General features: G+C 33.3%; 2 protein-coding genes across 2 annotated transcripts in view; one reads left to right on the forward strand and one right to left on the reverse strand.

Moving 5' to 3' along the window:
• Positions 1–18844, reverse strand: part of LOC123319057 (homeotic protein antennapedia-like) — a 224563-nt gene that overhangs the window by 108309 nt on the left and 97410 nt on the right. The window contains exon 2 of the mRNA XM_044905902.1: positions 14368–14431. The gene's annotated coding sequence lies outside the window, so the exon portion shown is untranslated. The remainder of the gene's footprint in view (positions 1–14367; positions 14432–18844) is intronic.
• LOC123319060 lies at positions 10639–11443 on the forward strand. The gene is made up of 3 exons (XM_044905908.1): positions 10639–10830; positions 11058–11228; positions 11285–11443. The coding sequence occupies exons 1-3, from the start codon at positions 10660–10662 to the stop codon at positions 11390–11392; spliced, it is 450 nt and encodes a 149-aa protein (XP_044761843.1). The 5' UTR covers positions 10639–10659; the 3' UTR covers positions 11393–11443.

An 18844-nucleotide genomic window follows, 5' to 3' on the forward strand; every position in this document is an offset into this window, starting at 1 on the left:
GCGCTGGAAAATTAAGGACTGCGAAAATTGAACTTATTTTCCTAATATGTAATTTACGGGGAATTGCCGTGGAATGATTTACGTACCGAATACGTCAAAACTTTGTCATGCGATTCATCCGACGGGCATAAATGGAATACGGGTTCTCGAACGCGGGAACGTCAAATTGATTGAATTTATATTACGTGGCATGTCTACCAGACAAGGAAAAATAAATAATTTCATGAGGTTATTCTGAACATGAAAACGGACACAAAAATTTTTATTATTATAAATTATAAATAACCACTCAAAAATATTTAAATGAATAAACATATAGATTATATTAGAAATTAATTTTGAATACGTTCAAAAAATAAAGAAAATCCAAAAAGTCTTGAAGGTTTTTTGAATTCCGAACTGCATAACTATAAGTGTTTTTTTTTATTTCGATTTAGTATTGAAACTAAGTTAAAAGCATACAAAATATTTCAACATTTTTTTATTATATTTTTTTATGGTTTATTTTCCTATTTTTTGTTGAGTTTTCAACTCCAGTCAAGTTAAATGAGTTTCTCGTACTTCTGAAATCTTGAAAAAATGTAAACTGGCCGTTTACCATTATAAAAATGAATTAATTGTCAAATTATACCAAAATATAGAATTATTTTATTTTTTAAGTAACTACTTCTTCACAGTTGATTTCCCTCATTATGATTCGAATAAAAGGTTGTTTGCGGTTTTAAATTTTGCTGTTTAGCGCAAAAATTCTGTGATAAACCTATTGTATTCCATGAATAAAGATCTATTCTATCGGTGTTGAGTTTTCAAGAAACCAACATAATTAATCCATGACAAAAAGAAATAAATCAAATCTACCACGACCATTTATCAGCAGGCTGACGTTCGTCAAAACGTTGAATATTCATACATCATCACTTCATTTACATTGACCAGTCCATTTAGGCTGTTTGTATTTCTTCAGCCCCCCGCAGGCGTGCGCAAACTCCCTAATTCGTACACCCTTCCCATTTTTCCTAACTCCGTTTACCTTCGGCCAACCAAGATGGTATCATTTAATTTATTGCATGAGCGATCATATTTTATAATTATATACCTTGCCTATGTTCTTTCCGTGTGGGTGGTCAGCTTTATAAGTAAATACATAACGGTTGTGTGTGTTTCATTCTAACACATGGATTCGATTCAATTGGCCCCGTTTCTGATGGAAAAATTCGTGACCGTTGCTGAGAAGGAGGAGACGAGTTGGATAGTATTATTTTATTGTTTATTCGTTACTCCAACAATAATAATAATATTCCGAGTATTTGATACAAATAAAAATGAACTAATGATCTTACAGAGGTATTGAAATCATTTTTACAGGAGTTTGATTACCAGAATAATGAATAATTTACGTGAAAATTCAAAGCTTTCTTTGATTTTCTCCAAAATTTTGAATTGGGAAATTTCGAGAAATTTTATTAAGGTGAAGTTACCCAAATAAATATAAAAAAACCATGTTATTTCAATTACAATCTAAAAATACGTAAAAAAATTTTGTTTTTATTTTTGGCACATTTCTTATTTATATTCTTATATTTTACAGATGTATAAATGTAATTTTTTTTTTCGAGAAAATTCAAATTCTAGAAAATAATAGATACCTATCATAAAAGCTGGTGAGAACGCCAAACTATCCTATGGAACTACACATATGATTGTTCACAAAAACAAAATCAATCAAAAATGAAGAGGAATACATATAATACAAAACAAACCATGTCGAATTTTATTAGCAGTTATTTGCACATTTTGAACGAGTAAAAATATATTTTTTTCTCGATTTATCATTTTCAAAAGAACGGTCCCAAGTCATACACTCTCAAAAACCTAACTGACGTGAAACTTCGTCCTAAAGATGGAAAAGAAAGTTTTACCTAGGACTCTATTTATGAAGAAAAAATTCACAGACTTTCACTTCACCTTGAATGAGGTAATGTTGCGTCTTCCGAAATTTCATGGGTCCTTTTGTCAGATAACATGGGTTTACATAATAGAGATTTACTGGGTGAACCGAAAAACTTGATGTTGAAGCGTTGAAATTTTTATGTTTTCAGTCCATTTGTTCCACTTGTGAATAGTTATTTTATTAGTTAGTTGGAAATAATACTGAACGAAATTTTATAAAAATTTTTAGACGATTTTATTCGGTTTCTGAAATCTACATGTCAGTGAAAGAAACTGTTTGAATTCTAGAGTGCTCTTTTCGGTTTTTTTCTAAAGAATTTTTATTTATGTACTTTATAAGCCGATAAATATTGGATGCTCTGCTAAAGAACGCCATATGGGTGTTTTACAGAGAATTAATGAATATTTGCAAAAAATTCAAGGGATGATTTCTTGTCAAAAATTACAGATATATTTTTATTGGCATAGAATGTCAGTTTACTGGTTGTTAAAAAAATATTTAAAATTGTTTTTCAGGGGTCTTAAAATTATTTCACAACTATTCCTGTATAAAAATGATCTACAAAATTTGACCTAACACAGATTCGCGATCACCACCCCCAAAATCGATAGGGCATTTCCTCCCCAAACTCCCCAACTAATTAATTCCAGGATTCCAGTTTCGAGAGAGTCCATTTCACCCCGTTCCCGATCAGATAGCGTACCAGACGACATTTCGGATCGGCGGGCTAATTCCGATCGGTGACCCATGCCACCCCCGCCCCCGCCTCTGGCTACACGCCGCCGTCCCCCAGAGTAAAGCTAGCATTTCGCTAGCGATCCAATAATCAAATATCAAGTCGGGCCGTGAATCATGTCCGTTACGTAACCCATTTCAATGTCGTATCGGGGGCGATCCTTCTCGCATAAGTAACGTCTTCGGGGGTTGGAGCCCCTTCATCATCTTTTGACGGCCGGGTATAGGGCACAGATTAGAAATTTTCAATCTTCGCGAATTGCGTCCGGTGCGTCTCAGGTAGATCGAACGAGGAACAGTGATTCTAGATTGTCGATCTGCGATAACAGTTATTCAGTTGTTATTTCGTCGAACTGTCATTTATCGATAAACTATTTGCTACTTTTCGACGTAACAGTTATTCGACGATATTCTAAAAATAGCCATGGTTTTTATTTGTTGAATATATATTTTCCACTTATTCATGTTTTTCAGGGTTATAATGATAAGATAAAATCGAATAATTAATAACTCGAATTGTTTCACACTCATTTTATAATTCTGCAGTCTTCAGTATCTTTTTATACCTTTCACCCTTATAATTTTGTTTTCTCTTATATCTGCTGGCTTTTATAGACCAGAGCAATCAGGGAAAAGCTGATGGATAATCAATTTGAATCGCAGACATCAGAAAAAATAAAACTATGAGATGAAAATTTAAAAATACGAGTATACTGAAGCATTCAGAAATATACAATGAGTGAAAAACTCAAGTTCTTGATTTTTCTTGACTGTATTTTTTCTATCCTGAAAACATGAATTCGTAAAAAAAATTTAAACGAAGGAAAACATAAAAGTTAAGGCAAAAACTGGGAATAGACTCTGAAAACTTGTTAACGACGCATATAAACTATATGTAGAATACAGGTAGTAGGTACATAATGCAATTTGTGCCTTCAATATATCCAAATTCTGCATTCTTACTACACTGTACTTATTTATGAACTGTCACAAAGAAAATGAAGATAAGTAAATCCTGTTGTAAATCTCTTGCCTTTTATGCACAGAGGTATAATTACGTACTCATCCTTTTCTTCGAATAAGGGTTTGGATTAACTCTTAGAGGATAATTTAACAGTTCGCCTAGGTGAAACTTCATGACTAATATTGTCTGATTTTTGGGGGAGGTATTCGTTAAAGTACTGCTGGACAAACTGAAATATTTCAGTTGAAATCCAAAAGTTGTAGGTGTCACAGTGGTTTCAGAAGGTGAATAGGTGTTGCAGTGTGCTTCAGCAAGTATCAGAGTTATGTGAGTATTCAAATATATCTTATTTCATAGTAGCTATTGATTTTAATTTTCGATGGTTGTGTAAGTATATGTTTATGTTATTTCAACATTTTTATTCAATGTGTGTTTTAGTTCTGATATTGTTGAATTATTTAATTAAGGAAGTAAACCTTAACAGTCAAATTCTTTTGTATAGCAAGAATAAGAGATTTGCAAAAAAATATCTTTTTGAACTCATAATTTTTATTCTGGGTTTCGATCATTTGTATGACTGATAAAATTTAACCGAATGTTGTTCATAGTAAAAATTTATGCATAATTATTATTTGGGGCTACCTGTTTCCGGTTATGTTCATTTACATAGGTATCTGAATTCGTTTATGTTAGCATCTTGCCTTCATCTTTTGTATCTTATGTTAAAAGATGATTGGAAGTATTACCAAATTTGAGTTAATTATATAGGGGGGTTTTCATCACTTTATGTAATAAATCATCGATATCCTGTTCAGTTTGTACCAACGTTACTCTTTTATTATCTTAAAAGTTACAAAAAGAGGGTGGAAATGAAAATAATGAAGAAACTATGCAATTTTAGCCTCAGATTCATTGTTTCCGAAATTTTTATATTTAAACCTATAGTCTGAATTTAACTGAAAAACTAAGAATTTAAAATATTTATAAAATTGATTTTCGTGAAATTCACATCTTTGAAATCGTATATATTAAAAATTCCGGTGGAGATAAAAATTTGGTTCGTTTTGAATCATAAAATTTATAGTATTTGCATAAATTATCCGGACATAATTCGTTCAAAATGTCTCGTTGGTTTATTAATTAATGAATTTTTTCGTTATATTTCATACTTGCCCGAATACCCAAGAGAAGAAAACCGAGCAAATTTCAATAATACTTCCCAACATCTCCGACAATCGATCAATGTACAAGCAGAAGATACTCGCACAAAAGGCATATGTAAACCCGTGGGGGGCAAGGGGGGCCAACCCCACGGGATCTACAATTATAATACCGTCCATATCAGGAGAATTCGAGAACGGGCAAACTTTTACAAGGAAAAGGCGTAACTCGTTGGAAAGTAACATGAAGCCGATTTGATCCCCCTAATTTTCTAAATAACAGAAACGGAGATTGAGTTTTCATTGTAAACTTATGCGGGGGCAGATTTCTGCTTTAGGACCAATAATTTCCTTGGGGACGAGAAAGTTGTCGGAGGAGTTTTTGAGTGATCACCGGAATTATCTGAAGATCGTGATAAAGGCTCATTATAGTGAATATACAGGGTGTGAATAACAAATTGCGAAAAAATTTATGGGGTGATTTAATGCAGAAAAAAGTGTGGGTCCTTCACATATTTTTTTTAGCAGCCACGCAGTGTTTATAAGGGAAGCCACAAAAGTGACAGACATTGTATGGAAGCAAAAATGACTTAAGGAAAAATTTTGATGATGTTCTCCTGAAATGTAAACATTATATCCGAACCAAACATAATGAGACAACCTTAGGAGGATGTCCTCTTCCTAACCAACATCCACAGAACGTGTTCCGTCGAAGTTCAACTTCCTAATTGCCAAAAGCTTTCGTGTTTTCACCTCCCTCTCATAGGACCCCTTAATTACCCCCTCATCGCTACCCTTAGAAAGCTCTGCCAAAGTGCTAAATGCATATCACATGTGGCTTGAAAAGCTCCCATATGGACGAACCCTAGTAGGCCGGTTAGGTCCAGGGATCTATATCTCATGTGAAAATGAACCCAGGCACTCACCGTATCTGCGGTCTTTAACAGGCATAGAAGATTGATAACTCCACCTACCTGAAACAGAAATCCTCATTAATTTCATCGAATTTTTAATGAATGAAGAATTTTTCAATTAGTAATTTCTCAATGATTGAGATATACATAAAGTTGATGAAAATTATTCAAAAATATTTTGATTTATTTTTGTTGCAATTTAGACTGAATAAATATATTGATAATAAATAATGTCGAACAATAGGGGTGGGTTTTTCGATCCAGAATTACAGGAGGGACGATACCACCAAAAATGCTCGAAAAATGTTTGGGCTGCGAATAGTTATCGATGTATAATCAATTTTAAAAAAATCGAGGAATATATGCGCAAATGAGACAGGAGACAGACACTAGAAAGTCTCTAGAAAGTATTGATTAGATAAATAAAGATAAATTTAGAACCTTTCAAAATCACCATTAAAATATTCATTCTAATAAAAAGTGTGATCCAAAAAGAGGGTGATATCTCTTCGAAAGATCTATCCATCGTCCTATGTTTTCAAGCAGGTAATAGTAAGTATAGGGCAAAAAAAAATTACGAAAGACTACCCCAACAATAAATACATTCCGATAAGCGATCATCTGATGATAATCAACAAGCTCCTAAATATTCCAACAAGTAGCGCTTCCAATCCCCATCAAACCCTTGATTTTACGGCTTGCTGAACGCTCCAAGTAACAAGTACCGTCATAAAAATTCAATTGCCATTTGTCAAGATTTCGCAGCGTAAAGTCTATAATAAAGTGATAAAACTTCACTTTATTGCCGTTTACCACCCCGAACGTTCCGTTTTATGTCGACCCTAAGACGGAGATGGGAAATCCTAACAACCCCTGTCGGTGCCGACATCTAGCGGAAGCTCGCCGAACTTCCTGGAAGCCATTGGTTCGGGGGTGCCGCCGACAGGGGCGCTGTAAAAATGTTCGTTCACGGGGAATACAGAGACCTATATTTATCAACTGGGAAGACGAAAATGATTTGAATATTTCGATTCGAGTATAAAACTGACACAATAAAAAAAGAAAAATGAAATATAATATTGTGTAATTAATATACCTTATATTATAATATATTATTTTCTGTTATTTTTTATTATTTATGAATATTAATGTTAGAGATATGTGTTTTAATGAAAATTATGTTACGATCGATTAACACATATATAAATAATCGATAATATTTTAGGATCTTCATTTCAATCATCAGTTGATACAAATTAATAATTTTAATTAAAAATCAATTAATTGCAAAAAATTTTACTGAAAAAACTATAACTCACTCAATGTTCAACCCCCGTCCACAAAATTTCAAGTCCTGTCGAATCTATAAACCGTAACACGTGATCAAAGCCGAGGAAACATCGACCGTTCAACGACGCTCATTTAATATTAACAAAAAAAAATTTTCCGCGGAATTCCACAGCGACCGACGCTTCCGTCGCGTGTTTGGGGGACGCACGTCGACGCCGCCGCCACCACCGCGTGGCGGTCCACCAGGACGACCACCTACGGGGCGCCGCGACGCTCAGTTCTTTCTTGTGTTTGAATTATGACATCATAACTCATTAAACCGCCGGGGCCTAGGAGGAAATACATTTTTTGGGACGGGGTTTCCACCGGATGAGGACGGAACCCAGATCTTATTAATTGGCCAGCGTGCGCCTATATGGCCCTGACAGACGAGAATTATTGAAAAATGATGAAAGATTGCCTTTCACCCGAAATTCCGGCGAAAACTGGATGAGGGATTCGTATGCTCCAGTAAAATTTATCCAGTGTTGTGAGCGCCAAAAATTAATTAAATTAATGAATTATTCAGCTCATTTCACGAGTAAAAAATTTAGCCACATATATCGAACAATAAATTTATAAAATTATTTTTTTTCTAATTTTTTTACAATTTTTCTTTGTGAGTTTATAAATTTTAGAATTTTTTTGCTAAAAATTTGAATTCATAATATTGATATTCGATAAAAAAAATAGAGGTTGTGGATGGGGATTAATTGAATAAATTAAATTTGTCATGATTTTTATACCACTAGTGAGTAGGTATAAACTTGCAAAAATTAGTAAAAGTCATTGGAAGAAAGAAATAATTTTTTTTTTCAAATTATCATCATTAGTTCACTCCCAAATTTAAAGTTTTCATTTCTTTCATGAACCAACCACTATCAAAAATAAAATAGAATTTTAATTACATTTATTGAATATTTATAATAGTCGAAATTAGTTCTCATCAAATTTATCAAACCAGAAAAATAAAAGCATTTTCGAATTGGTGCCAAAATAATTCCAACCCTAAATTTATTTTTTTATATTAATTAACTATTATAACAAATAAATGGAAGAAAATTCATCAAAAAACTTTTCATTTTCATGTCATGTGAATTATCTAATTTAAAATAATATGTGGATATTATTCTTTTTGAGACCATAAACATGTGAAGTATAATATGTATGTTGCATTAATATAAAATTTTTTATCAAATATTGGACGACTCTGAAACAATCGATTTTCTTCCGGAACCGCCATTCTCTGGTAGCCATTTTGAAACAGATCGATGTTTCCTCCGTGACGATAAAATGCCAACGATTTCCGTGAAGGTCATTCGGAAGCCATGTGAGAAAATATCCAAATCGGTACACTTTTCACATTTTAATTAATAGCCATTCGTCCACTAACAGCCGAATTAAATTAATGAGATTCATATCAACCGCCCAATTATCATGATTTATGGTTTCTTCTTGAGATTTACGTATTGTGTATTTTTTAAATGGAAGGAACGCCCGGAAAATTCATTAGTTTAATTGAATTAGATATATGTACTTGTTAGTAGATGTGCATGTTTTAGGGGGTTCATTAAAAATATCTCGAATTATTAAATAAATAGAAAAAATATTATATTGAAGGAATTTTCAGAATCGATGAGACAAAAGACCATTTCTGGTGAATGCTAAAACCCTAAACTGAATCGCAACATATTTCCTGTGGCATAAATCATATTTCGACCTATCATTAACCTTCAAAACCCATGGTTCAGGCAGAAAATAACGCTAAAAAGTATTTGACCCATCCCGAAATTCCTAAAGTTATCAATAGAAGTAGGTACAATTTTTTTAGGAAACAATTTGGCAGCTGCACTTAAGACGCGTAAAAAGGCAACAAATTAGAGAGGCATGATAAATTTTATAAAAGATTTTCGACCTTCGTTCGTTTGTTCTGCCCGACTGTGCACTTTGTCGCATTTTTAGGTTTGAAAATCAATATTTCAATATTGGTGAGGTAGCAAATGGTAAATAGAAGATTATTCATAGTCAAATAATAGGAAAAACAATAACACAAAAACTGTGTTTGTGATATTATTATCTGAGAGACTTTTTACCAAATTTCGGTCGATTTTTCTAGTTAAAAAAATACATAATAAATAAAATATTAAAGTTGTAGTTTAATTTTTCCAATTAATGGAACAATTTAACCCGCATAATATTTTTCAAAATTGTATATTTCTTTATATATGTGGAATAAGAAATTGAATAAATTTTGAATGAATTCAAATCATCACCAACCACTTCAGCTGGGAATTTTTAAGAATCGCCATTCTTTCTGCATGAAAATTAAATTCTGGGATATACTAGAGAAGAAATAATAATTACGCAATTATCTCCTCGCATCTACCTACCTTATAAATATGAGATGATTGCGGGACAGTACAGTGGCGAAACAAGGTAATAAATTAAATAAAATATTACACAAATTGAATGGAATGTTTATTGAAGGGAAAGTACTTTATGTGCTAATTACTGATTCCGAGCGATAAGTTATATTTGTGCGAAACCCATGTTTCCTTACAACGCTTTTTTTTTGAGATTCATTGAAGAGGATGATTATCTTAGGATTTTTCATTGAGCTTCCACGGAGAATGAATAAATATATATTTTTTCGAATAAGGCACTCGTTATTTCTTGAGTTTATGAATGGTAAAGTGCAGATGTTCTGTGAGCACTATAAAATTTGAACAGCTTGTTTTAACCATGGATTTTAAATGTGTATAATATACAGCTATTCCTAGCACCCGCATCTTGAAGAAGCAGGTATCTGATGGTGGTATAATTAAAAGATTTCATCAGTCTTTAATATGGTCGTCCGCCACAAACTAATTAATATTCTAATTTGAAGTCTTACAACCATAAAACATATTCTGTTGTATAATTGTCTGCTGGGTAAAAAAAGATAAAAAATTTTAAGGATGAACTTCACCGTTGATTCAAAATTTCATTTTTCTCAAAACTGGCAACGATAAGGTTGAATATCAAAAATTAATGGAATGTATTGACCAGTCACTATCGTTTTATTCTCTCTACAAAAAAACTAAGTCTGTTCCTGTCGTGCTGTGAACAACCGCGTCGTTTGACCTTGAGAAGCACTAAAAGAAAATACCGACATATCATTTCGGGACTGTCAGGTCGACCGGAGACAATTTGGACAACTTGCAAGAGCTTATGCAAAAGCAAAATGTCCTTTATTCATTTATTTGTAACTATCGGGGCAGGGTCTTACTAGGCCGGTTCAGAAACTGAACACTCTTCGAAGAAATGCGAAATATATTAATTTAAAGATTATTTCAAATAGAAAACTCTGAACTTTAAAAGGATCTCTTCTTAGAAGGGGGCAAGATATTAAAGAAAAAATTGAGAAAAAATTCAAAAACTCCTGAAAGGATCACAACTGAACTAATAAACTGGAAATGTGTATATTCCGCCCTCAGAATACCTTTTTAAAATAAAATAATTCGAATTTCATGAAATAAAATTTTTTTTGAATGTCAATTTCATTCAGATGAAACGAGATACATATTTATTTTTTTTTCAGATTTTCCGTTACATTCAAAAAACGAAATGGATTTGACAGACACATCATCGTATCGCGTGGAGACGAAAAATAACCAGAAAAAAAGAAAACCAGTCTTCTGGACTCTAGCAGCAACAGCCTGTTACCGAAAGATGATGAAGGGGCCATACTATTGCGAACCAGTCAGAATGTTTATATTTTATAATCTTTTCAAAGGGGTGAGTTGAGTTGAAATATATTAGTTATTATTCAAATTTTTTATGAATGCATTACATTGCATATATTTTAGCAAAAATATATTAATAATTATTTTAATTTTTTTTTTCGATGTATTTCATTTATGAAATCTTCATTTTTTCCTAAATATTTTAAGATTTTTGGTCATTAATAATAATTGATTCCATTTTTAAACTTCGACGATAAAAAACACATAAAACTATTGCAGCAAAAAGACTGGAAGGTGCACAATATGCCTGTGGTAGAAACGGAACAGACAAAACTCCCAATGACAGACAACGAAATAAGGAAATCAGCACCTTTTGTGAAGATGAACCCATGGGCCCCATCCCAGAGTGGAATCATAGAAAGCGTGATTTATTTGAAATATCTCCTAAAGGTAATTTCAATCTATTCATTATTGATTTCGTTAATATTAATTTCTGCTCGTTTCAGGACGCTGATCGAAAGCAAAAAGAAGAAGAAAAAATTGATGAAAAATCGATGAACAAACTACAGACCGGCGCGATGAAGCATGTGTTCAGCATGTCCAACTTAGGATGATAGGCTTTTCTTGAGGGAAAATTGTAAATTTCCCAGTGATAAATTATTGTGATTGTGACTTGAATAAATTATTTTGATTTTAATCTATTTTTATTTATTTTGAGTCAAACAACATTTCTAGAGGAGCCGTACCAAGAAGATTTAAATTTTTCGTTTAATACGGTCCTGCAAGCTGTTCCTTAGCCCGTTTCGCGGATGTTTCGCCGTCGGACAGTCCGGATCGTCTCGAGAATTTTCTTGCACCTCTCCGATAATGCAATAGACAGCACAATGGACAACACTGTGTCCAGACGACACCCTGTAAACGCCGCCATGGCTATCTGATCCCGGTTGCGGCGATACCTCGTGATATCTCGGAAGAAAAACTTGACATTACGTTTTTCTCTGGAAAATTTCTATGAAATCCTGCTATACATTTCGCTCTGAAATTTGATTACGTTGATACGAACTCACGAATTGGAAAAATGCACTTTTTTTTAATATTAACGCGCCATTATACAAAAACAACAATAAATAGGACCACAATCACAAAACCAATCATATATTTGATTTTTCTTTAACAAAAATTTAATGACGTTGAAAAATTTGTAGGTTCATTTCGAGAGAAAAAAAATCAAAAACAATACTGAAAGCTAAATAAAAACATATAAAGATCATTATATAAAGAGTATTCAGTTCTTCACTCCTTTCATGTCATAATCCAAAAAGAGTGAAATCTTGTTATCATGTTATCTTCGGCTTAGTCGTCCATCAGGTAATTTCAATATTTAAAAGAACCACACTTTTTATTGACAAGCAATAACACCAACTCAAAATGTATGGATAATTAGATAGGCATATAATAACTTTAAAATATTGATTTTCTTAAGTGTAATAACCAAATAAAAATTAATAAATTTTTGAACAAAACAAACAAAACAACGACATTCTACACTTCGCCAAATATAGGTATAAATTCAAGGCCTAATAATCACTCCAGAAGTTCAAATCCAAATTTGTAATTGCCTTTTTCATTACTGTATTAAATTTTCTACCCCAATGTCCCTGTTATTAGGTACCGAAATCCAGATCGGCCTGATAAAACGGATTTTAATAAACGCGTAATGGGCCGTTTTAAGACACGATAAGATCTTCACAGCCATATTTAGGGGTGTGACAACTTGCCACAGTTACCTGCATTGGTCTGAACGAAAAATGCCAATATTCAAAATATCGCCAGAGGTAAGAAAACTGGGCTGCCATCATTGACCACTATTTATCAACGTCCAAAGCACCTGCTTTTGGTCGCCATGCGACTTCCTGTGCGCATACAGAGTTCAGGAGATACGCAGCAAATCGAAACAAACCCTGTGACAGTTGATTAATTTGTCACATGAAGTGGAATTAAGTATGTCGATATGAATTTTACTTCTCTTTCAACCCCCTTAAAAAGGAATTTTATTTGAATGAAATAATAAATATTATTGTATTGTATTTTCTGTGTTAAGTTTATTTTCCTTATAAGTACTTTCACATTGGTTAATATGAAAAAATCTACCCAAAAACTATTCTGTATAAATAATATGATAAGAATGTCATTCTTCTGGTTCAGTGAGAGTACGAAATGAAATAAAATTATTCTTGTTTGGCTATTGAGGTGAAAACACACATAATGACCTCGTATGAAATAAGAAAACAATGAAAATAAATACCAGATGAACCAGATTAATAAGGGGCAAGTTCATAACTGGTATAATAAATATGCATCAATCAAGATAACTATAACAAAAGAATCGGAATACCTTCTACATAACCTACCCCGGTGTCATGGGGTCGCAATATTATTTCATTCACATTTGTCTCTCCCTTTCCTGCTCGCTCTTTGAGAGTTGAGCAGAAATGGAACGAGACAAAAGTGGATACGTGGAAGTGGTCTCAGGTAGACTTCGCCGAAAAAACCCCGAGGGCAAGTATCAAAAAGCTTGTTATTATAATAATAACATGCGCAAGAGTGGCTGACTAGATCGTAAATCAAAAATATGTCCGCCTGCTCGATCGGACAGAGAAATTGACTGATTTATCGACTGAAACTGGCCTATCTATTCCTTTTCGCTGCCCTCCGCAAGGAGAAAACGAAAATTACCAGTATTAGGTCTTGTTTTTTGCCGGACGAAACATCTACCTGAATTCACGAAAATTGCTGTTTTAATTTCAACAACACAAAAAATTAAATTGGAGTCTGAACACCAAGAATCATTTTGAAATGAGAGTTAATTAATAACCACGAAAAAAATCAAAGAATTACTATAATTTGTATTGGGAAGATATTTTCCATCCGAAAGAATTTTTTTCTATTATTTCCCTCTCTGAAGATCAGACAATATTCAGTGAGAACACAATAAATCGCAAAATCAACTATAATTTAATCCGAAACAATTTTTTTTCGATATTTTAACTTCGCACAGTAATCAGAGTTTATTTTTAAATATACAGTTTCAAAATGTGTGATGAAATAAATTTTTTCCTCATAAATGTGAAAAAAAAGAAAAAATTCTAACCATTTCATTCGAACTATTCATGTTCTCTGGTGTGAACCCCCTTCACCTTCAGATTTAAGGGATGACGGTAATTTTTTTCAATTCCAACGAACTTTGATAAGAAACAAGGGTTTCTTCATCTTATGTGTAAAGATATAGTTAGTTCCACAACGGGTAGCAAGTATTAAAATAACCAACCCCAATAAATAGATAAAATCACTAGATTTTTTTTTCGATTGAATATGCAATTTTGAAATCTCACCCCTAGTTTCAACGAGAAAATAATGTGTGCCTTGACCAACAGATGTCATTCATAATCGTTTTGACTTTTTTTTCATCAATAAAGTTGCAGTTGAAGTTGACAAAACTTAATATTATTTATTTATAAATTACTATTATTTTTCTCGAAATATTTCATACAAACCACAAAATCAAAATCCATCGATTTTCGTAACTCACCTTTTAGAATACAGTGTGTCTCCAAATTGTTTTGCAATTGAAATAATCCATTGAGAGCAGGAACCTGTAAAGATTAATTTCGTAAGTAATAATCTCTAAACGGAATGTAGCATTTACTATAATAAAAAACAAGAATGCAATCCGCAAAATTGAAATGCGTATCGCGTCGATGACGTCCGATTTAAAATGTAAAAAAAAACTGGTTGCGCATAAAGCCGAGATGTGGTAGATTGTGGGAAAGCTATTAACTTTAATCGGAGTCAGATTTCTATGCAAATAAACAATAAACGTGTGAATGAATTAAGATGAGAGTAGAGAAATAACCTTAGGGCGTTGATTTACAACAACATAATCGCCCAAATTACTAGCCCATAATAAAGCGAATTAAACTACTATAAAGCCTCTGTAGTGGCATACTGAACACATAAAATGACCATAAAAATAATAGCTTTGGTGGGCCATAAAAGAGTTAATTCAATATCGCCAACAATTTAGGCGTAATTTAGCTGAAGCGCCTCGTGACATCAAGATAACAGCGGCGTTCCAAACAGTGCGCCGACAGTGAATTAGTAAGGAAAAAAATTCAATCAAACAAACTTTAATAACTTTTTTATCATAAATAAAAAATAAATAAAAAAAATAATTTTTTTTTATCCCATCCGTAACTCTGTTTCATCACTGTGGAATAATTTTGGAGTCTTTTATTGTTGGAGATGCCACATCACTGACGTAAAGCACGCGCCCTATCTCAGATGGTTTACGATGCCATAAAACTGATGCTACGGCTGTAATGGGCATTTAACACGTTGTAAAATGAACCGGGCAATATTGTAATCATTGGGCGGGTGTATCCGGATCATAAATCCGGATATCTGATTGATGTCTTAATTTTACGTGCCTATAATAGGTTTAATGTTTGTTTGTATGCTATTATAGATAACGTGTAGTGTTAAACGGATTCATATGATATTCGACACTATTGTCAAACAAGAAAACCGATAAATGTCAAATTGATGAATTAGTTTCAATAGTATTACACAGTTTTTTGCAATACGCTATACAAATTGATTTTTTTCAATTTTTGACTTTTGAAAATCTATACTTCATAAAAAGGGCTGATTATGTAGGAGCAAACTAAAATTAATTAAATGCGAATTGGTTACCACAATTTAATATTATCAACATTTTCAAAATGTACTTGCAACTGAGGAATTGATTTTTCGAAATTCATATACAAATCTATGATCTCAACTGTATTACAAAATTGCTTTAATATAGTTAAATGTAGATAATCACGAAAATAAATAATTAGTAAGTATAATATCCCATGAAATATTAAGTATTGAGGATGCATTGATATAAGGGGTAGTTTCCAAAATCGCCTTATAAATTTAAAAATAATAAAACACTTCTAAATTAATTTTAAAGTTTCATATCTCGATCAATTGTGGCATTAGCCTCAATCGATAATTTCTGGATAGCGGTCTCTTACAGAACCCTGAAACCAGAAAACGTGGCTTAACTTCAACAGTTTTCCGCTGGAAAATCGGTGGCGCTACACGTCAAACATTCTGCGATCGATCAGGGTCGGTAAAAAGGGGCGCTATCTTCTCTTAGTGAACTACATCTGCCACCGATGGCGTAACTCGGCGACCTAGCGCATCTAGCGGCCAATGCCCGAATCAGGATATCTATCGACCTAACAAGATAACTGTAATTGAAATAGTGGATTCCTAGGAAGGAACCTTGACTCTCCAAACCAGTATCGATTGGGTTTATGCACATTGAGTTGGGATTTTTGAATTTTCGGATTATGAAAAAGTTAATTTGATAATTGTCAGACTCATTACAATGACTAAAAAAAATTCAAGAGTTGATAGCCTAACTGGAGGTAATTGATTTTAATCGTAGCTATTCAGGGTATTTTGTGATAACGGTAAAGAGTTTTTTTTCAGAAATCTAGTAGTTGTTCAGAACGAAACAGAATATTTTGTTGAAATTTTAGCAAATAATGTGAATTCAATTACTGATCTATCACAAATTCAATAGGATAATCATTTTGGTGAGATTTTCCGTTGCTCCTTTGTAGATGGCGCTCACGCAGCATAATAGATTCCTTTGATAAATCTTTTCAATAGCTGGAATTCGAAATATTGATACGCTAAGATTCTTTTAATGATAACACCGAAAGAAAGAGGCATTTAAATTTGTCGAATATCGATTTGTGTTCAGACAACTGGACAATGAAGAGTGAATAACTAAACGAAAAGATATCAGAAGGTCCATATAAGCATTAGACCCTACACGACGGTAAAAGTTGAGGTCATAGAAAACATTCTACAACCACGGACTCTCATCTATGGTTACGCACGTTCCTGACAACGTTCAATATAGGACAACGATCAAGTGGACTCTGAAATTGTTACCAACGGAATTCATACGTTAGTTGTGTGACAAATTGTTTTATTAGACCCCACAATAGATGGTCCCAGATAGTGTGGCATGCAGGATTTACGAGCATCGCCAACTATGACTTGAATGTGAATCGCAATAATTATTATCGAAATCGATTGACGATATTTATTTATATGAATTTATATTCTGTGGTCGTGTCGTGAATGCGGTAGGCCGCGTGCACATGCACAGACGTACGTAGAGCATTCAAATAGGAGCGCGGATTTTGATTGATTATGATAATTTCGCCGACCTTGCTTATTGAAGCCAACGAATGAGTAGGTTTATCTTGTTGACGTTTTCGAGCAAAAAACGTTCAGTGTTATACCAGAAAAAAATTGCCAGATAACGTCAATTAAGGAAGATTTATTACTTTGGTCAATCAAGCGATTTTCAAATTAGAAGGATTTTTCCAAATAAAGTTGGTGGATTCCGCTCTATAGTTTTAGTCGTTCCATTTGTTTTGGTACAATTATTGAATCTCATTCTTATTCATGGAGAGTCCAATCGAGTTGTTAACAGAACAATTAAATTTACACTGAGAGGTTTCCTTACCACGTAGAATCTACGAGGATATATTGAAAAATTGTTAGCCTACTATAAAACCAAAGAAAATTTCAATGTCAAAATATTTTATTGCTCAACATATTCTCCTCTTTATTGGATACATTTATTACAGCAAACCTGCAACGTCTTTAGACCTTTCAAAAAAAATTTTTCTTCTTGCTCTGCAAACCAGACCTCCACAGCTTTCATTACCTCCTCATTGGAAGGAAATTTTTTCCCGTAAAGTGGTCAGTAATGTCGAATAGTAATCTCCGGTTATCGTTCTACCCTTATCCAAAAAATCAATTATGATTACTCCATGGCGATCCCAAAAAACTGAAGCAAGAACTTTTCCAGCAGATTTTTGGACACGAAACTTCTTAGGTCTTGGAGAACCAGAGTGTGGCCATTCCATCGATTGTTGCTTTGTTTCTGGATCGTAGAAATGTACATAATTCTCATCCATAGTAAGAATTCGGTTTAAGAAGGCTACATCGTTTTCAAATCGAGCACTGATTTAACGCAATGCTTTTGCACGCTTTTGGTCGACATTCAAACATTTGGGGATCCATTTTTCAGCAATTTTTCTCAGGTCTAAATTGACGTGAACTCTATGATGATCGCGTTCGTATGAAATATTCAGTGCTTCAGATATCCGATTTAGCCCAATTCGTCGTTCTGATAAAATCATGTCATGAACTGCATCGATATTTTCGAGGACTGACACAGAAACTGTCCTTTCCGATCGGTCATCATCTTCAATGGAAAATTGACCTCTTTTGAAGCTTGCAGTCTAATTTTTCAAGGTCGCATACGAAGGACATTGATCACCAAGGGTATTAAGCATATCTTCTTTCTTTTACTTTATTGCGTGACTCTGGTTTTTTTTTTGACCTCAAACTTCATACTGACACTTCTAATGAGTTATTGTTCGTTGATAAGGTAATGCAATATTTTTTTATGCATGAGACTGGTCTAGGCTAACTAGATATCAATACATCCTCGTAGATCATCAAGAGACAGAACAATTCTTAACCTGATAACAGTTTTCTCGAAATTCCTTAGGAACTCGCTAATTGAATTTAGGACATTCTTTGAAAAAAAATAATCTTCCACAAATGTGGAATTCAAGCTCTCCAATTTAAGATATTATAAACCTCAATTTGTTGAAATTCACTTCGTCCAACCCATAATTTTAGTGGTGACTGCATGAATAATTCAGGTGGGTAGTAAAGCACGCCTGAGTTATATAGAGATAGTATCTCTCCCTAATGAGCTCAAACGCCCGGTGATTTCAGAGAATTCATCAGAAGGGGGGTTGACATAAATTGGTGCGAGAAGGCTTTATAGTTTTGACTTTTACACGGCCTAGTTTCAACACTGTTCAATATCGTGTGAAAAATTCAATTAAAAATAATAGGTATTGGAAATTTTGTACCTGCAGAACAAATCTAAGCATGTTCGGTTTTCTATTCAC

Source organism: Coccinella septempunctata, chromosome 8 (genome assembly GCF_907165205.1).
Source record: "Coccinella septempunctata chromosome 8, icCocSept1.1, whole genome shotgun sequence".
NCBI lineage: Eukaryota > Metazoa > Arthropoda > Insecta > Coleoptera > Coccinellidae > Coccinella > Coccinella septempunctata.